This window comes from Candoia aspera, chromosome 4 (assembly GCF_035149785.1).
Source record: "Candoia aspera isolate rCanAsp1 chromosome 4, rCanAsp1.hap2, whole genome shotgun sequence".
NCBI lineage: Eukaryota > Metazoa > Chordata > Lepidosauria > Squamata > Boidae > Candoia > Candoia aspera.
Window position 1 is genome coordinate 21,020,985 of NC_086156.1, and position 26,631 is coordinate 21,047,615.

Genomic DNA, 26,631 nt, shown 5'->3' on the forward strand with positions numbered 1-26,631 from the left:
TCTTTTCAGTGGACACATCTATTGATGTTTTTATTTTTATTTCTATCCCTCCTTTATTATTTTTATAAATGATTCAAGGCAGCAAACATACCTGATACTCCTTCCTCCTCCTATTTTCCCCACAACAACCCTGTGAAGTGACTTGGGCTGAGAGTGACTGGCCCAAAGTCACCCAGCCAGCTTTCATGCCTAAGGCGGAACTAGAACTCACCGTCTCCTGGTTTCTAGCCTGGTGCCTTAACCGCTAGACCAAATATTATGACAAATAACACCCACCACCAAATCATATCCATTCATTCTCATCATTTACACAAGTCTGTTGTTATTTGGAGTATAATGGGGAGGTAAGATATTGCCCTTTGCTTTAGGAATTAAATCTATGGGGCTGGGGTAGCACTGTATCTAATTCAGGAAAGTGATGATGTTAATCAATAAATGTAAGGCTCTGTCTAATCACAAAAAGCTACAAAGATTGTAGGCTTGATTCAACAGTTGGGGGCAGGAGGGACAAGGCAATAGCAAACCAGTTTCACATCGCTGCCAAAGAAAACATCCTGGAGATGTCATTGTAGTCACTAGGTGTCCAGTGCAACTCCTCATGGCAGAATCGGGTGCCTAAAACCGGCCTGGAAGGCAATGGACTTCTCTGACTGGAAAAGTCCTGAGAGCAGGGCTTACATACCTGGGCTGCAAAAATCCAAAGGACCACTAGATGGGAGCAAAGAAGTCAACTTTTTCCAAGTCTCTTTGCTGCCATCTAATGGTCCTCTGGATTTTTGCAGCCCAGATCCAGCATGCCTACCAGGTTATGAGCAAACATCCTTCCGTAACATTGATTGGTTAGGCACGATCAAGTTGTCAACTCCTAGCAACCACGTAGATTTTCTCCCATGATGATCTGGCCTGGTCCTTCAGCTCTTCCAACGGTACACTCATTCCCATTGCAACTAAGTGGCTCCACTTTGCTGCTGGTCCCTTCTTCTCTTTCCTTTCATCCACAACAGAGCCACCAAGAAACCCCCCAACATAAACAGCAAGCTGAAGCCTTTTTGCAAGACGCTTAAGAGACACAAACGGGAGGATTGTGCATAAAAACGGTAATCCAGGCCCTCCTTCAAAAGCAATCTTTTAAATGAAGTGCACATGAAATGGCGCCTGTTCTGCAGCTTAACGACAGCTCATCACACTAACATTGTGCTCGCCTGTGGCCCATCCACCCAGAGGGAAAAGAACAGACGCTGGCATTCCTCCACCTGGAGCACTCCAGGGATCGTGGGGACTACAATTCCCAAATCCCCCACCAGTCTGGCCATTGGGAATTTTGGAATTCGTAATCCTCATGCGTTTCGAGGGCGCCAGGTTGAGGTAGGCTCCCAAAACGCCTCATTAGTTTCAGCGAGGCTTGCTGCCGAGTAAGCTCATGCCAAGTTGAAGCTGCGCGCCCCCTACAGGAGAGAGGCGGCAACAGCGACTCTGTTGGGCTGGGCCGAAGCTGGGTAGGAGTTCCTTTAGTGCCCCGGATGAGGCCGAGCGGGCTGGCCGGAAAGAGGGAAGCAGAAGGTAGGACCAAAGAACGATGAGGTGAGGAAGAGAAAGAGACGCTTCTTTCCCAGTCCTGGGGCTCTCTGACTACAATTCCCAAATCCCCGGCTGGGAATTCTGGGAGTTGTAGTTCCGGCGCATTAGGAGAGGAGAGCATCTGGCGATCGTCAGCAGAGGGCGCCCAGGTAGTTAGATTCCTGGGCTGAAAGTTAGTGGGGCTGGTCGCTGAGACCTATTCAAAGATGGCAGCTCCTTCCTTCCGCCCTACGTTCCTCCCTCACGGGAAGCAGGAGTCGCTTCCGGTTGGGATTGCGCTGCTGAGTCCGTTTCGAGCAGCGGAATATTGCTGCTCGGAAAGACTGAGGAAGTGGTCGTGCGGGTTCCTCCAATTTCTTGGGTTGGCTTCAACTCGCAAAATACTCCGCCCGTTCCTGGCCATGTACATTACGGGAATGGAAACTCAGCCTTTTTGGGGGTCTTAAAGTGGGTCTCGGCAACTTCTGCTAACGGGATTAGACACGAAGCGGATGATGTTCCTTCATAATGGCATCTTAGCTAGGAAGGGTGGAGATTTCAGCAAAGCTGTAGGACGCCAGGCTGAGCAAGGCTGCATAGAATTTTGGTTCTAGCTGGTGTGGGGGGAGACTTGGGTTTAAGCCCCATTTATAGAATTTTGGGGTTGATCATGGGCCGGTCATAGTTTCTCCCTATGTCTCTGCGTCGTAGAGTTGTTATTAGTGTGAAATGGCTTGTTTTCTTTGAAGCCAGAATGAGACAAATCCAAAGAATGAATAAATACTGACATAAGAATTGGTGCTATTAAGGAGGGGTGGCTCTGCTTTCCCTCAACTTTAGCCAAGTTCTCTCTTCTTTTATAGCATTCATAAAGAGTAACTAAGGCAGGTGTTTCAAAAGGCCCAGGGAAGACTTGGGTACCCATGGAATCATAGGTTGGAAGGAACCTTGGAGGTCCTCTAGTCCAACCCCCTTCCAACTTCTTTAGTTTGGGGGCAGCGCTTTTCAACCTTTTTGGCCTGGCAGATTATTTTGAATGTGTTGTTGTTGTTGTTGTTATTCCTTTTTAATATATAACTCAACAAGGCAAACATACCTAATACTCCTGCCTCCTATTTTCATCACAACAACAACCCTGTAAGGTGAGTTCGGCTGAGAGAGAGTGACCGGCCCAAGGTCACCCAGCCGGCTTTCATGCCTAAGGGAGGAGTAGAACTCACAGTCTCCTGGTTTCTAGGCCAGCACCTTAATCACTACACCAAACTGGCTCTCTGTTGTGGGACTCTTGCAAAACATCTGTTGGGGAGTGGGGGAAATAGGACTGGCCTATAAAAAAAGTGAAGGTAGTAGGCGACAGAGCCAGTTGCAAAACACCAATTATCAGAAGGTGACCTGCCTTCTCCTTAGAGCATTCTCTAGTTTTCCTGCTTACCTTTGTCCTTTTATTCTTTAAAAAACATTTTACAGTTAAGTGAGCCAGGGAATCAAGCAGCTGACAGACAAAAGGTTTGCGGGCTCTCCTGTGGCACATATGGAACCAGAGCTTACACAGGATACTGGCATGACGTGAACGTTTTGAATAAAATAAGACATCAGCTTCTGTTGTTGCTTTCTGCATCACAGTATCAGAAAGAAGAGTACTGTCTCTTACAGCTAATGGAATTTTTTTTTAACGTTGCCAATTAAAAGGGTTTTTGTTCCAACTGCATGGGGGTTTTATTATGTAGCAGAGGGAAAATTGCCCTTAAATAAGTGAGCAGCATTTGCTTTGCTGTTAATTTTAAGTAACCAAGAGTTCACTTTGGTCTCAAAGTATAAAGCAATTGAAAAGTTAACTAGGCAGCTCGGTATTGTACAATAAGACTCCGTAGTAGCAAATACTCTTTTTGGCAAGTAGAAAATCATCTATTTTTAACAATATTTTTGGAGCAATAGTTCACATATCACAAATCTGAAAAACAGTCCTCAGGTAGACTGTGTGCTGCAGATAAACAACAATACTGTCATACTGCCTACAGATCTATGAAAGATTATCATTTATGCCTGATTCGGAAAGTTGGCATTCTTTGTCCAAACTTCACATTTAAACTGTAACTCAAGGATGAAAAGTATATGTAGGCTTTGACTGCTTGTATTCTGCATTTGAAACCATCTAATAAAACTTTTAAAGTGAGCTATTATTTTGATAGTCTTTGATTCTATGTTACTGATGCTCAGTTACTTACTGTATTTAAGTCTGTGGTTCTTTGAAAACTTACAAGATTCCTTTGACAAGGCATCAGGCTTTTTCAAGACCCAAGTTTGTGCATGTGAGAGATGCCAATACACTTCACTGGTCAGAAGAGGCCAGACCAGGTCTAATCTATAGGCTGATTACCCTGAGTAAAAACTGAGGAAAATAGCTTATGCTTAAAAAATACTAATTTTCTTATCTATATGATTCCAATAGATCATAGGAAAATAATTTTTCTTTAGGAAACATTATCATCATCAGGAAAATAATATTCTGAACAGTTTATTAAAATATGTTTGGCCCTGCCATTTACTTTTACAACCAAGTTTTTTACAGGGTAAAAATGGGTACAAACAATAACACATTGAGCAACAGCAATAGACAATAAAAGAGCCTTAGTTAAAACAGAAATAACCAACACTATAAACAGCCCAGCTACAAATAATAATAATAAAAAATTACTTGGTGCTGGAATTAGAACTATTGGGATAGTTCCAGTATCAGAATGTCAGCCCTGTGAAGTAGGCCAGATGGAGAAGCACACTCTGCAGGCGTGCCAGAAATGCCCCTTTATTGTGGGGAATATCAGCAGAATCTTGAAAGCCTGTTCAACACCTTCCTTGTCCCTTTTTAAGGACAGAAAGGTCCAGCTGGGGCTGTTCCGAGTTTCTCCCACCCTTTCTACATTCCCAGGGCTGAGCAACCATTTCATCTTTCCCACCTCCTCAAGGAGTGTTAGGAATTTAGATAAATTCCTCCACACAGAACACCATAGAGAAGAGCCTTTATAGTTTCCTCCTGCCTAACCTCTGCAGAGAGCTGTTCAGAAAATGCCCTTTTCTGAGGAAGGAAAGGAAGACAAATATTAGGAACTTGGTGAATAATATAGTATTGTTTTCCCCACCCTGGTGCCCTCCAGATATGTTGGACTTATCCATAGTCAAGTTGGTGGAGGCTGCTGTAGTAGTTATTCTGGCCAGAGAACGTTGTCACACTATGTGCCTTATCCTTGAAAGAGGGACAAATATCAGGGCTTGAAATACAATGAGATGCCCTTCCATTTTGTTTCAAGAGATGTAACGGGGTGTCCTAACATAAAACAAAATCAGTTTTATTTTTTCTACTTGGAGCATTTTTTTTAAATTGTATGGCATAGCAGTTTGGTGTTCGTGCTGCTTTGTTCTTGCTGGGAAATCCTTGTGAGGTCCAGCAGCCAGATGTGTAGACTATTTAGCCGTGACAAGTCACGTTGCCCAGGGTGCACCATGAGGAGGCTAGTCTACATTGCACCGAGCATTGTCAAGCATCATAAAAATTTGGGGCAATGACAACCTGGGGACAGCAGGAGCTGTCGATCAGTTTATGAGCCTTAGAACTTACTTGAGTAAAATAGTTAGGTCTCTGGACTCCAGAATGCATAGAAGGACTGATAGTATGTCCCCTGGATCTTTCATATAGGTTTATGCGAGCCCAGATCAACAAGGCATAGATTTGGGACTTCTGTGTAGATATCCATTGGGGATATACTATTAATATTTCTTTAGGACCACTTCTGTAATAGGGAGAGGAATGAAGTTTGTTAGTTGTAGTTGGATTCACAGTCCAGTTGCACAGCGCTAAAGAGCCTGACCTGTGCCTGGCTATGACATACTTCTGCCATGCACACAAACAAAATAGTCTGAGATAACGTCTCCAACTTTGCATCCTCCACTTCTAGGACTTCAGCTCCTAGTATACTGAGCAATGACCATGCTAGCTGGGGAATTCAGGGAATTAAAAATCACACCTCTGGAGGGTTCACAGGTTGGGAAGGAGAGATGGTCCTAACTGCTGGCTTCAATTTGCAGTTTAGGGGGTGAAAACATTGACTTACAACTGACAGCGTTTTTGTAAAGTTCATAACCGAATAATGCATGTAAAGCACTGTGAACACCTGAAAGCACTACATGGATATTAAGCATTGTTTTTAAGCATTGTAAGAAGAGTCCTGCTCAAGCACCCAGGGGATTGGTACACATTTTTTTAGCAATATTTAACTGTAGATTAGCAACTGGCAGTTCCACATCCGATTTCATGCTATGTGATTTCAGTTGCCAGCTTTGGAGGTAAAAAGCAAATAAATCTGCATTTTTACTCTATTAGTAGCGAAAGATTTGGGGAAATAGGGTTGGGATTTTGGGCCACCCCATATTCCTTTTCAAACTTTCTTTCCAGAATAACTAATTTTACTGGTTAGTCTTATGTCTGACCAGTTAGAAGTAAAGTCTGTCTTGTGTACTTGTTTGAGTAGCATGGCAGGATGTAAAATGAATGAGTCCAGTTCAGCTTACTTCTAGACATATCAAATAAATTGTAATACCACTCTGAGTGTCTCTGGGCAGAAAGTCAAAATATAAATGGAATGAGTGTAATAGTAGAGAATATTACGTTACTCCATATACGGTGTGCATGATAGCATACTATATTTTGTGTAATCATTAGGATGTAATGTGAAATACAAGCTGGTTAAATTTTAAACTGTTTCATCATTGTTAGTGAATGCTAGTGTTTTGCTGAACATTAAATATTAAACTCAAAACATGTTGAGTTTAATCATGGTTTACTGAATAAGTACTACTGGATATATACAATATCCTAAACCATAAACCATGGTTTAAAAACTACACTAGTTATTTACAGCATGCTAAATTATAACCACACAAACCATATGCTGGCTTAATATTATATGTAAAACAAGTTGTTAGTTGATAAAAGAACATGATCTGCTGATGGAAGGACAATTAAATTTCTTAAGTAGGCCTCCTGATATATGCATATTTATTGTCTGTGTGAAAAATCTATTAACATCTGACTTTGTTTTATGCTTAGTTGTATATATTAAAAGCACATATCTGATGAAAGAATACGTTGCTTATTACAGATGTTTCCCTGAAAAAAAGAAAAATAGATTGGGGCTATGGCTATTTTCTGCAAAATCTTACTGAAACCAGAGGTTGAAGAATATCTCAGGGCTACATTTAAAAATGCTGAGGTAAGTACTATTCTCATTGATTAATGCACAATGTACCAGGCAAAGTTAGGTTGCAGTTGTCAGAATGCAGCCCTGTAGATCTGAATTCAAAATACTGGCTTGTACTGTCAGTGTTAAGTTTTCAACTATGATCCTGTGCAGCTTTCTCTGGTTGAAAAAAAAAGTTTTTTTCTAATTATTTTATTGTTCTCCAGGGCTATCGACACTACTGATTTATAGGGTTACTCAGCCATTGCTTTGGCAATATGTCACTAATGCAGACACGGATGATATTGCCCCAGCAATGGTGCTATAAATCACTAAATGTGGATGGTTTCTCTGACTAAAGTAATGTTGCTTCTAGAGTTAATATGTGTCACACTATCCATTTTAAATGGCTTTATTTTAATTTATTATTTAATTCACCTTGAAAACTTGTTACAAGGTGAGATCTAAATATTCAGAATAAATATATAGAATTAACGTTGTCCATAACGTATGTCCTGCCATAAGGCAGGGGGGAATGCACAGAGCCAGTCTAAGGAAGAGAATGTCTAGAAGGAGGCATAAGTGACTACATGAAAGCTAAAGAGGCATTCAGTGCCAGATACTGCAACCGAGAGGTAAGATTTTATTTGTCAGAATATAATGAGGTACCTTTTTCTTCATGTTGCTTATGTCTTCAGATAAAATATTTCGATGCTAAAGATGTTTATTAAACAATAAGATTTTATAATTTAACTTGTATAACACCATGGTTTGTTAGAGCTATAAAAATGTATTTCAAATGAAACAACGGTGAGATTGTAAATCTGCTACGAAAATCAGTCTTGTTTAATCTCTAATTCTTAAATGAGGGTGGGTGATCTTGTGTAGCCTGGACTATGCTTCAAACACCCAACCAACATCTACCTCCAAGCATAGAAGCAGTGGAGCTGAAACTTTGGCCTTTTCAACTTTGACTTTGTGTGTATGTTGTTTTAAATAGGTTTGTTAAACCTAATACAGACTAAATGTACATATTTGCCTTATTATTTTTTAAGAAAATGAGAACAAAAGCATTGTGCTTCTGAATTGCAGTGGAATGATCTGGGTAGGAAATAGTTGTGCAAATGAAGGCTTATGGGCCACCCCCATCATTATTAAAGTCTTGCCCACTTAATTTATGGCTCATTGTGTGGTTAGAATTGTATTTTTTTAATTGATTAATTACATGTCATCAAGTCAGTGGTGACTCTAATCACGTAGATAAATTTTGTTGAGGACGATCTCTCTCTTCAGATTTACCAACTGCATACCTGTGACTGCTGTATGATAATATACTTAAATTTACTCTGAATTTTATTTTTATTTATTTATTTATTCGATAAATATGGTCACCCATCTCAAATGCATGACTCTGAGGGGTTAACAATATTATGAAAGATAATGAAGTATACAAAAAGACACAGCAGCCAGATGGGCTCCGTTACACACCTGGGGCCCCAGGCTTGTGCACAAAACTACTAAATATACTTATTCACATATTAATAAATATATGGGGGATTTCACTATTACTTCATTAATAACTTTACATGGGTGTAGGTGGATGCATTTAATTAAATACATCGATAATAAAAATATTTTCAATTTTTTGCCCACATACTCCCAGCAAAGCCAGCTCCATAGTAGTTTACAACATTAAGTAACAATAGAATCTTTAATTAAAATGAATATACCTAGCAACAACTAAGCATAAAACCATTCCATCATGATTATGAAACATCAAATGAACTTCAGGAGGAAAATCTACTTTATAAATCCCATCTGAATCTCAAGAACTCTTCTTTAACTGTCCTATAAATCCATGAAATGCTACTATTGCCAATCAAATGTATTTTGTTTCTTTACTTTTATTTTAAGCTCACAACATTTATTGGTCCACTGAAAGCAGAACAGAAATATGAGTCCTTGTTAAATAATTTAGCTCATCCACCAGCTTTCACCAGTGTTCGAGTAAACACACATCTGGCTTCTGTGGAATATGTAAGAAATCTGCTTTCCAAAGAGATCCAAAAGGTCAGTGTTATACATTCTTCCTGGTTGTTCATCTACCTGTCAGTTAGTTGAACAATAGGGTGTTGCAAAATAAAGCTAAATTATATGCTACCATTTTAATAGAAATAATAATTGCACTTGCTAATGTTTTTAATTAGAAGCTTCATGGAAATACTGGGATGAGTTTGCATCTCAAAAAATTATACAGATACCGTGTTGCTGGTACAGCCTGTAATAAACTAAATAAATTGCATATAAATCAGAGTGAAAGAAAGCAATGCCAAGTGAGTGAGTGAAATGATGTGTTGGACTATCTGCTGCTTCTAAAACCCTGCCATGGCATGCTGAGGCAGTTAAGAAATGGAGGTAGATTTTGCAAGGGTTTTTTTTGCCAATGGATTTTCTTTTTTAAAAAACTTTGCTGTTATGGCCATAAAACAAAATTGGCTATGCTCAGCCTGTTATGCTTGATACACCCAATTCAGGGACTACTCAGCAGAACAAAGAGACATTGAATCTACTGTTGCCTTCATCCAGCTCCAGAATGACTTGTTTTAAGGCCTAAATCTAGTTGTGTGGCACAACATCTGCCATAGATCCAAGGCTGGGATCTAAAATATTATCACCTCAGAACTTTTGTTTTTCTTCTTTTTTAAAGAATTATCCTTTTCTTTGTTTCAGAGAAAATTTGCTCCGTATTATTTGATCTGTAAAGCAGATGGTTATGTAATGCCGCTGTATCTGCCTTGGCAAATCCTGTTTGTTTCTCTACAGATAAATAATGGATGTTTCGGCATTTAGAGGGAGTCAGTGCAAAGCAAGGATATGTTTGGAATCAGCTTATGCTAAGCTTCCGTTAGCAGGCTACCATACGGTGAACAGGGAGAATAATCAGTGTTGTGTTGTTTTTTAAAAAAGCAACTACATTATTGCTTGCGTTCTATCATCACGCCGTCCCAAAAGGACTCCATTGTTTGTTTTGCTGTTTCTTTGAATGGACTCTATGTGGATCATTAAGTCTATCCTAAATGAAGATTTTCAGCAGCATGCTACTTCCATACTTGCTAATAATGTAAGAGAAAATCATTCTTTGAACTGTTACTGAAATGGCCTAGAATGTGTAACATAACCCATCTTTCAGATATCCTCATATACTTTGTGAATTTCTGTAGAGAAAGGAACTTTGTCCATACAGGGTTCCGAAATGTGCAGAAAGCTTGAGCACTATATAGCATTGGGTGGAACTCCACAATATAATTCCATTTGTGAACGTACTTATTTTTGGTAGGATCTGAAGTAGGTTGATGAATGTGTCCTTGAATTCTGAAAGGAAGCATGTCATTGCAAGTTGTACAGTTGTGATATCCACTGGAGTATACCTGCCATCCAGAAGATGCTGAGTCCTCCTGCAGACACTGCTACTATACAGTCTCTACTTATTTTGATCATAAATACTTCTGTCTATTGAAACTGTTAGTGATGATGAATACAATAACTATAATTTATCCTTCTTCAACTTATAGCAATATGAAAGTCTTAGTGTTCCAGTTCTACAGCATCCAGAACTTCCTGACATGTTACTTATTCCTGTTATTGGGCCCAGGTTTGTGTTTTTTAGAATCTTCATGATTGAATTTGATTTCATTCTAGAAACAAAACACTCCTAGAGCAATCCTGATCTTGAATATATAGATGATGCACTAAAAAGAGCTAATATGTAGGATATCACTGCTTATCAACATGGAATAAATAATAAGCTCACATATTCATTTTAAACTATAATTTGATATGAAGGAGATGAACTGCAGCACATCTTGGCCTCACGTGTTTGTCCTCCATGTTTCTTTGATTAAATCTGACAAGCAGTTTCAGGCAGCTCAGCTTCACACCATGGGTTATGTGCCTTTTGCATGCTCAAACAAACCAAAGATAAGCTCACATTATTTGAAATATTTTTATCCTACTCAAAGCAGCTATTTATTTATTTATTTCATCAATAACCTGGGTTTCATTGATAAAAGTTAATCTGTGTGCTGGAGGATGAAAGAGAAGCACAACTGAACTTTCTCTAGAATGTCTATGTTTTAACCCTTATAAAGGCCTGCTGTGATACATGGTGGGGAAAAAAATTGCAATTACTGCTGTGCAGTGCTTTGGATTCGACTGTGAAGGAGAGTTTCAGAACACAAAGGAGTGTTAATGCAGCACCTGTCTGAGACTCATTCAAGCACCTGAATCTTTTTCCAGGACTACTTGGCTACCATGGAGAGATCCTGCAAACAGATGCAGCTGCTATAATGAGTCTCAGACAGGTGCTGTGTTTGTGCTACCATGTGTTCTGAAGCATCTCCACCCAATCAGAACAAGAGCCCTATATAGCCCTAATGGTTATACCTCAGAAATCTAGAAGCAGTGGTTAAGGTGCTGGGCTAAAAACCAGGAGACTGTGAGTTCTAGTCCTGCCTTAGGCATGAAAGCCTGCTGGGTGACCAGTCACTCTCTCTCAGCCCAACTCACCTCACAGGGTTATTGTTGTGGGGAAAATAGGGGGAAGAAGGAGTATTTGGTATGTTTGCCGCCTTGAGTTATTTATAAAGATAATAAAGGCAGGATAAAATAAAATAAATTAAAATAAATAAATATGTGATTAACTATCAATAATGTGTCCTCTCTAAATATTACTACTTTTTAAAGAATCCCTGTCATGAGTACTAATGGTGAGCAGGAGGGGGCCACTATCCAGGGGCGAAAACTCATGCGTAGTTTAGAGAGTTTGAGCTGTCATTCAAAGAGACACAGAGCAGACCTGCCTTGACTTTTGGGGGTTCATCTGTCTGGGTTTTCCCACGCTTCTTCAGTTTGGTAGGATTTTCTGTCTACTATAGCAATAATAAAGCACTAGAGACTTCTTCCTCGTCTCGGCATGGTTCTTGCTTAGTCAGGAGAATCCCTTAGTTTTATGAAACACATTTTTACATTTTCTAAATATGGTTTCCAAATACAACTATTATAAGCTGCAACTTTGAAATTTTAAAGGCTCTAAATGAAATTCAAAAACTAGAAAGCAAATGCACTGCCAGTAAACAGGAAAAACATAACTAGCTGTGTGTGCGAGAGGGAAAGATGAGTACAGCTGAAGCGGTCAAGTTAGCTTCCCTTCCAGTAATACCAATAAACTAATGTTATTTAAACACCATTGTTCCACTACAGAAAGGATCTGCAAAGGTTGCCAAATGAAGTGATCGTTGATGCACAATGTGGAAGTGCGGTGCTTCGTGGAGCACATGTTTATGCTCCTGGGATTATATCTGCTTCAAAATGTAAGAGTAATTGTGCGTGTTTACATATAAGTTTATGGAAAAATTATACTTTGTAACAGACAATTGTTTGAGTGTTAGTGTATGCTTTCCCTTTGAGTGTTAGTATACCTTTCATCTTGTTCTTTTATATTTGATACACTGCTGTAGCCATTTTTGATAAGGTTTAATTTTTGTATGTTAAAACTGAATTTTCAAGAATCCCCCTATCCATACCCATTTCAAGACTCTTTCTATGTGTATTTCCTCATGCCTGATTGATTGATTGATGGATTATGCGCCATCAAGTTGGTCTTGACTCTTAGAGACCACATAGACACATTTTCTCCAGAAGGGTCTGTCCCCCAATCTATCCCTTCAAGTCTTTCAACAGTCTACCCATGTCTGGTGGTAGTCACCCTCTTCTCTTCTCTTTCCTTCCACCTTTCCCAGCATTATAGACCTCTCCAGAGAGCTAGGTTTTCACATAATGTGACCGAAGTAGGATAATTTGAACCTGGTCATTTGTGCCTTGAGTAGGAACTCTGGATTGATTTATTTTAGGGTCCATTTGTTGTTTTCTTGGCTGTCCAGGGTATTCTCAAGAGTCTTTTTCAATACCAGAGTTCAAAAGTGTCAATACTCTTTCCATCCTGCTTCTTCAAAGTCCACATGCCTGTTTTCAGCCTGCTTATTTCTAGGCAGTAGTGTGATGCTCCCTTGCAGCTGTGCTAACAAATCCATTACCAGAGTTTCATTATGATCTCATTTTTTCATGCCTTTAGACAACTGGTTCAACCTATAGGTCCTATTCTCCCTCCCTTCCCCTTCCATAACCTGTAAGCCTACAGTGTTAGAATACTGAACATTAATATTTTTGAGGATTATACATTAGGATGTATTTCTTTAAAAGTTAAGTAAAATGCTGCCAAGTCTGCATCTGGAATAGCCATCAGTGATGTTTTTCCAGAGCTTATCTTGACTCAAGCAGATTCTTTTGGACGCATGGGGCTCGAATATGCGGCCTAGCAAAATCCCCAGTGAATGGCTGGGTCTGTGTTCTTGAGCCAAGGAAAACAGAATCCAAAGACTTCTCTCCCTCTTTTTTCCCCAGTCATGAAAGCTGGCAGTGTGGTTTCAGTGTACTCTGATATTGAAGGGAAGTGCAAAAGAGGAGCCAAAGAGTTTTTTGGGAACAAAGTTTTCATTGGAAATGGGATTTCGGAACTGAGCCGCAGTGAAATATTTACTTCTAATGGCCCATTGAAGTAAGTCAGAAGTGTATAATCATGACTGAAAATCTGCCCCAAATAGCTTATTTTAATAGAAAGCTACAGCTGTTTATAAGTCATCTTGCCATCCAACTAATTTTATTTTTTAATACACTGAAAATTGAGGGAAGAATACTTTAGTCTAAATTCCTGTTGGGTTTATTTCTCAAATATTGCGGCTTTTGAACAAAATTTGCTTGAACGTATTGTCTATTTTTGACCTGCTGAATCTAAATCTGCCTGTTTGGAAGGGAGATCGTTTAGCACTGATGTTAAAATCCAAGGTGGCAGTCTCAGTAGCACATATTTATCCTTTGAGTCACATTTGTAACCTTTTACACTTTATGAAGTTGGCATCAGCCCTCTTGGCTTCCACTTTCAGTGTTCCAATATGGAAGGTACCATTGCAAGAGGATTCTGTTGGGTGTATCTTCTGTTTTGTGAGCTTTCCAAAATGGATCAGGTTGGCAATAGGGGATCATAATGCTAAATTAAATAGCTATTTGGCCTGCCATTGGTTTAAAAATCAGTGCAAAAGTATGGATTTGGATTTGGATTGAGACCATTGAAAAGCTCATTGCTTGACCAGATAAATTATTCTCGGGTATCCTCAGAAACTGAGAGATCTCAGGAACTAGTCTTTGAGAAATTGGGTAAAGTGATGTCTTCAGATACTACTGATCTATAGGCTGTATGCTGCAGTAATACAGTAGTGCAAAGTTAACCACCGAGGTACTTTTTGCATAATAGTACATTGTAGCCTTGATAGTACCATAGGTTCACTAAGGGCATGGCTAGATTAAACATTAAAAAAAAAAAGGTAGTGGAGAACAGATGGAAGATTTGCTTTAGTAGCAAGCAATGGAATTTCAGTACTGTAAGGCCTGAATAAAAAAGAGTGAGGTGATACACACTGTAGGAGGAGAGTTGTGTTAGTCTATGGTGGCAAAAATCAGAAGGCAGTTCACAAAAGCTTACTCTGTTTACTAAAACGTGTGAGTCAGAAAAGGTGCTACTTAACTCCTTCAGGTGATGCCCAATCATTATTACTCCATTTCTTTCTCCCATCTTTTAAGGTTAAGAAAATTAATAAGCATTTTTAAAGATTGATTGTTAAAAGTTACCTATATTTATATACAAGTTTGTGTGTACTGAATTTATTCAGAAATTGTTTTTAGATCAAGATGTAACTTTGGAGCAGTTGCATTTATGTAAAAAGCCTTGGGACATTTTTTACTTGAATCATCCTTTGCTTTTCAGCTAAATTAAGAAATCTATCAGGAATAGTTTAAGCCTGACTGATGACTACAGTGAGATTGCAACAGTTTAGTCTGTCCTTATTTATCGTGTTCTAACTGTTCTGCCCAGTAAGAAGCATTTATTCATGCTGACTGCAGTTATTTATCACTTACATGCTTGGTTTGATTTGTAGTCCCCCTCTTTTTATTTTCCTATTATTTTGTTGAGATCTTAGAATATTGAATCGTTCTGTCAAAACTGTTTTAAAACAATTGTGAAGACTTCCTTTGCAATGACTGGTTAATTTTCTCTTAGCTCTGCTGACATCTTCAGTCTTGGAAACTGGGCCAGCTCAGGGTGGTTAGAAATTATAGTATTGATGTAACCATCCAACACAAGTATTTTCATGTTATACCGATGACTTGTAGAAGGGACGCGGTGGCGCTGCGGGTTAAACCGCTGAGCTGTCGATCGGAAGGTCGGCGGTTCGAAACCGCGCGGCGGGGTGAGCTCCCGTTGCTCGTCCCAGCTCCTGCTCACCTAGCAGTTCGAAAACATGCAAATGTGAGTAGATCAATAGGTACCACTTCGGCGGGAAGGTAACGGCGTTCCGAGTCGTCATGCTGGCCACATGACCCGGAAGTGTCTATGACAACGCCGGCTCCAAGGCTTAGAAACGGAGATGAGCACCGCCCCCTAGAGTCGGACACGACTGGACTTTACGTCAAGGGAAACCTTTACCTTTACCTTTTTACCGATGACTTGTAAAGGACTTCCATTGCAGCAGTTCTTACAACAGCAATGTAATGTAAGAAGAGGTAGAAACGGTCTACAGAAAATATGAATTAGGAATTTCCCTAAGGTGCTACAAATAGATATTGATCTGGAATTGATATGGACCCTAAGGATAGTAGTGGCGGTCATCATCATCATTTGTATCCCACTTTTTTCTTAGAGCTCAAAGTAGCTTTCATGATGTTTTTTCCTTATTCCTAATGTTATATGCATCCTCTGGACTTCGTTAGGCTCAGAGTCTGTGACTGTAATAAGTCTTACATATTGGATTATTTTAATATGAAATGATTTATACAGTAATGGTACAGAAGCAACATTTTTAGAAACCTCCCAAGAATTTCCCTAGGGATTTTGATTGATATATTGGTGAAAGCATTTATTACAATAAAATTATACAAGACAAGCAACTAAACTGCAAGTCACATTTCTATGGAAGAAAATTATTTAGATAATTCAAAATAAATTGCTTTCACTGTTGAAAATAAGTCATACCTAAGCAGTCCAACAAACCCATTTGGGAATACACATTTTATGCTAAGTTGAAAAATACATGGATTCAAAAGGCTTATTCTCTAATTAATGTTCCTAAAAGTAAAAAAAAAATTAAATTAATGGCATATATTATATGACATCCCCAATAAGTATTGTATATTTAAATAATGTCAGACTGTGGAGCAGGCAGTTTATTCACCATTCTGTGTTATACCTTTCAGAGGGCTGGGAATAAAAATGACTGAACCAATTTACTGTAGTCTTTCATTTGACAACATGTTATCCAGTTATGTATTTTTACAGGTAAGTTGTGTTCAAAATGAATATTATTTCCTGAACATTAAGGTTTCGATGTATTCCTGGGATCAAGCCACAGTAGCTGGATTCACATACACTACTGTAAACCATAGCCATTGCTTAGACACTACAGTGGTATGGCTGAATTCATACATCATACTAAGTCAGAAACAAACAGGCCATGTAATTTAATAGAACTGAGTTTTTAATAAAGACCTTAATGTGAAATCTAAATATATTTACGATCAGACTCTAGTAGTATTTTTGTATGTGCTATGTTCCACTGGGACTAAGCTGGATTTCATTTTTCCTAGTGCTTCTTGTGAAATGCAATAGTGTTTAGGATTTCTTTTGTTTAATTCCAGTTCAAGAATTCAGTTAAGTATGCCCAGGTCATCCTGATGTTTTCTCCAGGGTTTGCTTCCAAAAAACATCAGGGTTAGGAAGGCTTCTGTCTTTAACCCTTGCTGTAAAGATCTGAATTTCTGGAGAAAAGTAAAATGGAGTGTTTAATACATAGTTGTTGTTTTGTTGTTATTTGTACATTTAAAGTAACAATAAGACATTTCCCAACTTTCTGTATTCCCAAGTCTAAAATATTTCATAAATCAATGCCAGGTGTTCATTGGTTAAAAAAATACCTGGCAACATCATCCAGTGCACATTTACTCAGAAGTACAGTTTCATATACCCTAGCAGAGGGTCACCGGTGTAATGCTTGAGATGGTCTCTCAGTACGTCTCTTGGCATCCACCTGCATTTTGTTCCACTTAATGTTACTTGTTTTAAATGCTTTTAATTCAAAATGAACAGGAAGCAAGCATCCTGCAAAACATCAACTTCAAGCATCATTCTGTATTTCTAACTGTGCCTCTGGGTTGTGTCTAGCCTCCATAGGCAGGCTTAGAAAATTCAAAAGGGGATGGGTGCAGCCCAGTACTTGGTTTGGAGTATGGCTGGGAAGGGAGGGAGGGAGGGAGGGAGGGAGGGAGGGAGGGGATACAGAATGTGGGAGGCTAGAGAGTGTGGTGAGGAACTACCTTACCAGTTTGTGAGTAGCCGTATTCCCTATACCCACCTTTTTGTGTGGGTGCCTCTCACATGTGCTTAAAATCTCAGTGATGCCTACTCATACTTTATTCTTCAGTTAAGGGCAAGGGCACCTACCTGCCATAGGAAGAGTGCTTGGACTTGTAACTTTCAGCCATGTATATATTTGTTTATTAAACGTGTCTATCACTGCATCTGGAGCAACTCACAGCAGCTTACAATACATAGTGTAACAGAAAAGCACGTTAAAGCTGCCCAACAAAGAGCAGCATCAAATAATAAAAACAGTAAAATAATAACCATAGGGACCAACCTGTCAGTGATACCAGCTGTCACCCACCCTCCGAAAGCTCTGAGGAAGAGAAAGTATTGACTTCAAAGAAATAGTTTTTGCTGTCAAAAGAGGCTTGGATTTTAATGTTTACAGCTTTTCCAGGGAACCAAATAACTTTAATTTGGGATCATTGTTTATAGAATTAGAACAAGCACTCATGCACAGACAGTTTAGACGGTTAGGAGAAGAAAGGTTAGGCTTAAATTCAGGACAAATATTCCAGTGTTTTTGTGACCTCTGGTTTCTTAAAAGACTTTCCCCTCGCTTTCCTTCCTAGAACTTGCCCTCTTCTATTGTGAGTTACATTGTAAATCCTCAGCCGGGACAGAGAATCTTGGACATGTGTGCTGCTCCCGGGGGCAAAACCACCCACCTTGCAACATTAATGCATGATGAGGTGAGTCACCACCTCCAGTGTTCCCTTTTTTATTTTTTTGCAAAGAGGCTTGCTTGCATTTCATTAGCATAGCTTATTTCACACATTGGCTGAAATTTACAGGTAATTCAAAATAGCACAGCATTCATACTTGAAATTTCTGTAAGTTTTCTAATCAGTCAGACTATACTGGATCATTAAAGGGACATTGAACTTTCTGAGTTACTCACCACAAATCTATCAGTTCAAGCAATAAATTGCTCATGTGCTTTTGTAACCCATGCCCACAAATATGTGAGAAGTAATCATCTTAAATACATTTAATTAAAATTAAATTGATTTCAATTCCATTTCTATCCTGGTTTGACCACTTCTTCATCCTGACCCTACTTAGTTTATGGAGTGTGGCCACCATGTGCTACTCAAAGGCTATAAATAGCCATCAGGCTGAAAAAGTTTCTGGACTCTTACCTTGGAAAAAGAGTAGGCAAAAAGCACTAGCGAAGTTCTGCATCCTTGTTTTGGAAAAAATAGGGGGAAAGCTGAGTACTGCAAGGAACTGTTCAAGCAAATTTAGCTTGGATGGCACTAAGGAACCACTTCAGATTTTGACATAATACAAATTTAGCTAATGTTTATTTCAGCTGAAAAGGTTAAGAAACTTAGAAATTTCAAGTGGGCTGTCCAATGAACTATGAGTTGTGCCTGATGCATGACTATTGTGGAGCGATCTGGGATGAGTTTGAGTTGGTGACTCTTGAAGAAGAGGAAGGGTACTTTGTGATGTTAGTTTGGCCACCTGTTTGTTGATCCCAGGTCCCTCCTGGGTTAAGGTAGCAGGGAAGTGATTTGTGCTTGGTCCCATGCTATGGTGGTAGTCTCACTGAAGGAGGAGGTGGTGCCTTTGGCCTTGAAGGAGGTGGTAGTGCACCGCTTCTTCAAGAGACAATCCCTGGACCCAGCCATTTTGGATAACTATTGACCTGTCTCCAACCTTCCTTTTTTAGTTGCAGAGGACCATGGAGGAAGCAGGTTATCTAGTCCCATATCAATCTAGTTTCAGGCTAGAATTTAGTATGGAGACAGCCTTGGTTGCGCTTATAGATGACCTGTGGGAGAGCTGGACAGAGGTGCATTCTTTCTTATGTTCCTTGATCTCAGGGCAGGTCTTGTTACACTCAACCTCAGTATCCTTCTGGATTGGCTTCAGAGGTTAGGAGTTCGGAGCATTGTTTCACATGGTTCTCTTCTTTCCTCCAGAGCCATTCCAACTGGTGTTGGCTGGAGGGGGAGAGGTTGTTCCCTAGGCACCTCCTTTGTGAGGTAACACAGGGCTCAACGCTTTCTCCTCCCTGGATAGGGAGGAACTGACCCTGATTCAAATCTATCAGGACTGAATGGTTGTGGATATTAGAGGCAGCTGGATCGGGAATGTTCCATCTTTAACCCTGGGTGGGGTTGCATTTTCTTATTCAAAGATGGTGTTCAGTCTTGGGGTCCTCCTGGATTCACAGCTCCTGCTTGATGATCAGGTGGCAGATTTGGCCAGGAGGGCCAGATGCATAACTCCATCTGGTGGGCCAGTTGCATCTTTTCCAGAATCGGGGGGCTCTTCAGACAGTCATTCACATCCTAGTCACTTCACAGCTTGACTACTGTAATGCACTTTACATGGGGCTGTCCTTGAAGACCACTTGGAAGCTTCATCTGCTGCAGAATGCTCCAGTGTGTGCAGTGATGGCCATCAGTGTGTCCATGTGACACCCCTACTTTGTGAGCTGTGCTGGTTGGTGCAATTCAAGTTGCTAATTATAACCCTACATGGCATAGGGCCAGGTTATCTGAGGGACCACCTATCTCCAGCTAGTACGAACCAACAGAGTTGGTACAGCCTGGGTTCTTTTGATTAAACTGTCATTTATCGAGACCCTAGAAACATACCTTCTCTATCCCAGCACCTGCCCTCTGGAATGAGGTTCCCCATGATATCCAGGTGGTTTCCACCCTGATGACGTTCTGAATGGCCTTAAACACTTGGCTCTTCTCCCAGGCCTTGGCTAAGGTGGTGTTCTGGAGTCAAAAACTGAACAACTTGAATTGACTAGGGAAGCTTAGTTGCAACTACCAATGTGTTCACAGAGAGCCATACAAATGTCCCCCTTCTCGATATAATGCTGTTGAACTGTTTAGTTTTCCAGTGTGGAGAAACTGTCAGCACATAGAACGCATCCATGAAACACAGCAATAATATTCTATTTAAATTACTTAATAGTGAAGTGTTTATGTGTGGCATTGCCCTTTTTATCCATTTGTATTTCTGTATCAGCACACTTTTGCAAAAGATGCATGCGTAGCATGTCCCACACTTAATGTAGCAGATTGAATTGAAAACATACCCTCAGAAGTGGTTATTTTAAGGGCAGAAACCACTTAATGGGTTTCTGCACAGAGAATATTGACATGGAAGAAACTAGATCTAGACATGCATACATACATGTATTACAGCATTTGAATGAAATATGCTACTTTGCTTGGTGACGTTTGTCATGAATAAACTGTAATGTGATATTAAGTCAAACTGTTGCTTAAGGGATGCAGAATGATATGACGACACTGAAATAGATGGGAAAAGCTACTACAAGTTTTTCAGATGCAGGCATCATAGCTAATCTGGGGGTCTTTGGGGCAATTTCTCCACATCTCATCTGGGAAAACAGATGTGTATGGCATCTAAGGGACGCGGTGGCGCTGCGGGTTAAACCGCTGAGCTGTCGATCGGAAGGTCGGCGGTTCGAAACCGCGCGGCGGGGTGAGCTCCCGTTGCTCGTCCCAGCTTCTGCACACCAAGCAGTTCGAAAACATGCAAATGTGAGTAGATTAATTGGTACCGCTTCGGCGGGAAGGTAACGGCGTTCCGTGAGTCATGCTGGCCACATGACCCGGAAGTGTCCTATGGACAACGCCGGCTCCAAGGCTTTGAAACGGAGATGAGCACCGCCCCCTAGAGTCAGACACGACTGGACTTTACGTCAAGGGAAACCTTTACCTTTACCTATGGCATTGGAGCCAAGACAGATCATGTGTTGAGAAAATCTGGTGCTTCATGCATTGCACTTTAGTTATTTAAAATTAGGTGTATCAATTTCTATACTTCAGCAATTTTAGAGCTGTTTATGTCATTCAAAACTTTTCATTTTCAATATATTTTAGGGGGAAGTGATAGCCCTGGACAAGATAGCAGACAGAGTGAAAAAGATTGAACAAAATGCTGCATTACTAAAGTTGAATTGTATTAAAGCTTTTTGCTATGATGCTACTAAGGTACTTGCTGATAGCAAAAGAGAGGATGGGCAAGGTAATGTGAATTTTAACTATTGTTCCTGGAGTAATACATGTTTTAATACAGTCTGACTTAAAGGATAATTCAGCTTGGATTTGGATGGAACAGTTAAGACAAAGTTAGTCAGAAATGGTACACGTAGTCCTTGCTTAATGACCCTAATTGGGGCTGGAATTTTCATCACTAAGCAAAGTGCTTGTTAGATGAAACATGACATGATTGCATGCTTAGTGACAGCAACTCCAGTAGTCTGGTAGTCCTGTCTGTGGTCGTTATGCAAGGACTATGCCACTGTTAGACGACGACCTCACACTTCTCTGCTGCTGGCCCTTCATGTGGCCTCATGAGGCCTCGGCTGGGTGTGCCTCAGCAGCAGGAGGAAGAAAATGGCGAAGGTCAGCTGTGGGGGCGGAGGTGGCAGGGGTAGATGGCGGAGTGCAGGGCGGTCAAGAGGGCAAAGATGAGAGGAGATAGGCAGGTGGGGGGAGTTAAAGCACATGCTTTGGTCATAAATGTGGGTGGGCTGCCAAGCACCCAAATTTTGATTACGTGACCGTGGGGGTGCTGCAACGGCTGTAACTTTGAGGACCGGCCATAACTACCATTCGCTCAGCAATGTCATAACTTCGGTTGCTGAACAAATATTCGTTAAGCAAGGACTACCTGTATCAAAATTTCTGAAGCTTACCAGTTTCATAGGGGTAGCTCAGAGCACATATGATGGGAGAGACTGAGGAAGAGAGAACTACTTTTACTGAAGATCTACTGTTTTTTTAATCATTGTTTACTGCAGCTTGGTGGCTAAAGTAAGAAGATTGCTTGTCCAACAGATCCTTAAAATGTCCTCTTAATGCACTTAATCTTACCACATCAATTGTTTCATGAACATACTTTGACTTTCTACAAAGTTATAACTTAGAAATGTTAGTACCTGGGTTCATTTTTCATCAGTACTAGTGAAGTGTTAGTCTGTATTCCACAGAGGGCTTCAGCACACTAATTAAAACTTGACTTGACATCATGATAAAGATTTAAGGAAATTGGATTGACTTGTATACCAACTAAACAGGATGCGTATTTTCTTTTTACACAGGAAGAAATTAGTGTGTAATTAGTGTTCCTTTTGCCTTCCATTGGAAGGGAAAAGGAACACTAATTTCTTTGTCCAAATACAATGGCTATTTATAAGCAGTTATTTAATTAAAAAGACTTTGAACCAACACCAATAGGGTTCTATTTGTGGATTCTACCAGTTTAGCTACATTGATGTTACTCATGGAGTTTTAACTAACTGTACTTTGAAATTTTCACTAATAACAGGGTTAGGTATGCAACGTATATTGGCTATAATCTTTGAAATGGAGACTTGGTTTTTTTGCAGAAGGACCTCCATTCTTACCTGAGTCATTTGATCGGATACTTCTTGATGCTCCATGCAGTGGAATGGGACAGAGACCAAATTTGGCTTATTCATGGTCTTTAAAAGAAGTAACTTCTTATCAACCTTTGCAGCGCAAACTTTTTAGAGTGGTATGTTTAATAGTAAAAACTACTAAATAAAATATGAAGGGAGTTGGGAGTTTTCAGTTGATTACTGGGTTGTTTTAAAAGAAACAAATTTTATTAAAATTAATATAAAGGATTCATGTCGAAGTGTTGATATCAGATTATGTTCTATAAACTTTTTCTCATATCCTTAAAACAGAAAGTAGTTTGGCTGCCTTCAGGACATAATTTTATTGAAGAATTTTACTTTGTACCTTGGTTATGTTACAATTCCTGAAAAAGGGTATGGAGGAAAATAATCAAGATGGTAGCTATAATGGTGCAATTGAAACTCTGCCTGTTTATTTATTCAGCTATCTTCTGCTGTCTGTTGGAATATATTGGGCCAAAATGAAAGCAAATGTTGTCCTAAAGTCTTCCAGACATTTCTTTAAGGTTTATCTTCAGGTTCTCCTTCCTTTTCTCCTAAAGGAGAAACAATTGGAGAATTATCAGATCATCATCTGAGAATATCTTCTGGTAAATAATGTGCCACCTGGAAGCTTAAACTATCTGAGATATTAGTTCTTCTCAACTGTCTTCAGCTTTCAAGGGTGCTTGATTTGTGACTAGCCTCCATTCCACCACAAGCTGTTGCCAGCAAAGTTTGGCTGCAAAATAAAGGAGAGGCAGGGCTGTGGAGATGCATGCCCAATAAAAAGGGCTCTTCAGTTCCAGCAATGTTTCCATGGTGGCTCCATGGAATCACTCCATGATTAGTAGCCATTAGACTTGGGACACCTTGTTAGGATTAATGTGGACTATGCAACTGACCTATAGAGCAGCTTTTGAACTAGTCTATTTGTTAAAAAGAATAGTTTTGTTTGTGAAATACTGAAAAAAAATCTAGAAAGTGAAAATCTGATTATCACTTTAGGCAGTGCAACTGCTAAAGCCAGGAGGCATCTTAGTATATAGTACCTGCACAATTACCCTTTCTGAGAATGAAGAGCAAGTGGCTTGGGCACTGGAAACTTTCCCTTGCCTCCAGCTTGAGTCACAGGTAAGAACAAATGTCTTTGTAAAATTCCATCTATCTAGCTATATGTTTCCCACTTTTATATTATATTGACAATTGAAATCATCTTGTGGAAGATTACACCCAATTACAGCCATTTTAGTAGCTACAAAGATTGAGTTCAGACAAAGAAATATCTATCATCTATTTCTTTTATTTGGCTCTTCTTGTAGTTAATATTTTTCCTAGGCAGATGGATAAAATTATCTTTTGTAATCGTTTTTAAACTCTTTTCCACCTTTTGAGTACATCTATAGACAAGAAAGCATTTGAGAAGAGCAGAGGCATCAATGAACTTGCATATCTTGCTAAGCCATGGGTTAGCACTACACACAAGAACTAGAATGAGCCTTAAATTTTCACCCAGCTTCCTGTCCTGAACAGCTAAGCAGGGCTGCAACTAGGGCCTGTGTCACCTGGGGCAAACATGGATTCCAAACCTATTTTGGCGCCCCCCCGCGCTCATTTTGGCACCCCCCAGCATGGTTCCTGGGGCACATGCCCCGCTTGCCCCCCCTACTCCCAGTTGTGACACTGCAGCAAAGAAACGTTCTGCAGTTGTTTTGTTTCACTTAAAAAACAAAACAAAAAAACTGGTGTAGCATTGTGTAAACCCTAGGGATTGTGTTTAAAACAAGCCTTGGTTGGTTGAAGAAGCCAACTTGGACAGAAGTTGGATTGGTTTGATTAAATGCTTGATCTGTTTTTTGAAATGTATGGTACAAATGCTAAAATGGGATGCTTCTGGAAGGAAACTAAACACTGTTCAATCTACTTTGGGAATGGGAGCTGTTTGGGAGAAGGATGTACAGCAGCTCTGGGGTTTGCTTGGTTATATGCCTTAGAGAAGGGAAACAGACATTTTAATAGGGTTTTAGTATTAGGAAGAGTGTTGTTCAAAGCATGCAGAATCAACATTATATATTCCTGCCACAGAACTGTTGTTGCTGGGTAGTGAATCCTGTAAGGCAAGAAAATGGATTTTGCCTTAATTTGCTGGACCATTTGACTTAAAGAATTGCCTTTGCATTCTTAGTACCCAAACTAAATCAGCTGATCAGTTCTATTAAGTAGACATATTTAAAATATTGAACACTTGATTTACTAGGTAAAGCATGACAGATCCCCTAATCATAGATCATACAATATTTCAGTCCTGCATCTTCCACCTGCTTAGCAGGGTGGGGATCCGGAGCCTGCAAACCTGCCAACTGTTGTAAAACTCATCAGAATAGGGACCTGTCAGCTCTTATGTTGCCTACCTATTTGCCTCCTGCAAAGGACACTGGGAGTAGCAGAAGGGTAAACTGAATTCTGTGAGACATATTCCCATATTAGTGTCTCTGGGATTGAAGCCTAAGTTTTAACACACTTTTGTTACTTAACATAGGAACTGGCTTGCACCTAGAACCAAGGAACTCATTTTAGATGTCAACTTAATATAATCATCTCCCCTTTCATCTATATTTAGTTGGTACAACGTAGTAATCAAATAATGTGTATAGATATAAACTGTACCTATTAAGGAGGATAGTTTGGTTAGTGTTAACCAAATTAGGGTTTCTTATATTACTGATGACACGAGCGGTTTTTATCCTTTTTATATCATTGGCTTTACATCTTCATTTTGAATCTTCATTCTTCACAGAGGATTATAGCAAGACAAACGCAAGAACAGTTTGCTGCTATAAAAATATTCCAGTAATGTTCTTGCAAAGGTAGAGCTAGTGTACTGACCTTTATAAATATCAGCTTCTATTTTAAGTTAAATAATGACCAGCCAAACAATTAAAACGGCTTCTTTTATTTTCCTCCCTAAAAGGAGCCCCATGTTGGAGGGGAAGGCATGATGGGAGCTGGACTGTCACCTGAGCAGCTGAAACAACTACAGAGATTTGATCCATCTGAAGTCATTTTACAGGGAATGGACTTTTATTCTTTGCAGGATGTCAAATATGAAGATTTGATACATCTAGCAAATAAAGACTGCATAGGATTTTTTATTGCAAAATTTATAAAAGTGCAGTGAAAATTGCTGTAGAAATCAATGTAAATAAATCTTGTCTTTCCTCTTAGCCTTTGGAGCGTTCCAAACTGTGTTTCATGCTGCAGCAATGTTGCCAAGCCAACTGACTGACGACATAGTTGCTATAGCAGCAGTAAAATCAGCCAGCTGTTTCTCCTGGGAGAAATCCACAGGTTGGAGAAACAAGCCTAAGGAAAGGGGCCGTTGCAATTTGGAAAGTTTCATTTGGTTTTGCATTAACAATAGGTCACTGATTCTGGAAACCGGCTTGTCCAGATTTCTGAAATCCGGTCAATTTGTTCAGATGGTTTTGTTTACAATCATGTACAGTAGGAATCCTGCTTTCAAAATATACTATTCTGAGTACAAAATCAACCTTAAAACCATTCTGATATGTTTTATAACATCTTACAAATTGCTGATTTTGAAAAACAATTTTATGGTATTAAAAAGCTTTATTTAATCAAAGTTGGCGATATATGAGCATCTGACTGCTTTTTATTAGTACTTCATGTGAGAGCTTTCTAACTGCTTCCCTACAAATTTAATTGTATTTTGCTTGCGCCTATCTACATATCAGTACATGTTCTCTTATGCTCTCAGGAATGCGAAGTTGACTGTTCCAAGATCAGATGTGTTGTATTTGACTATGGAGCGGAGCCAAAGAAGAAATACTGAGTTGAGGAAACAAGGCAAATCCCCCGACTTGTCTTCT

The 26,631-nt window shown here is 39.7% G+C and overlaps 1 protein-coding gene across 1 annotated transcript; it reads left to right on the top strand.

The window, feature by feature from the left end:
• Positions 1 to 1,481: 1,481 nt before the first annotated feature.
• Positions 1,482 to 26,291, top strand: NSUN6 (NOP2/Sun RNA methyltransferase 6). The gene is made up of 12 exons (XM_063303546.1): positions 1,482 to 1,581; positions 6,711 to 6,821; positions 8,703 to 8,858; positions 10,361 to 10,440; positions 12,048 to 12,157; positions 13,248 to 13,401; positions 16,152 to 16,233; positions 17,889 to 18,008; positions 21,198 to 21,342; positions 22,709 to 22,857; positions 23,750 to 23,875; positions 25,713 to 26,291. Exons 2-12 carry the CDS (start codon positions 6,747 to 6,749, stop codon positions 25,917 to 25,919), a joined length of 1,404 nt encoding a protein of 467 aa, XP_063159616.1. The 5' UTR covers positions 1,482 to 1,581; positions 6,711 to 6,746; the 3' UTR covers positions 25,920 to 26,291.
• Positions 26,292 to 26,631: the final 340 nt, after the last annotated feature.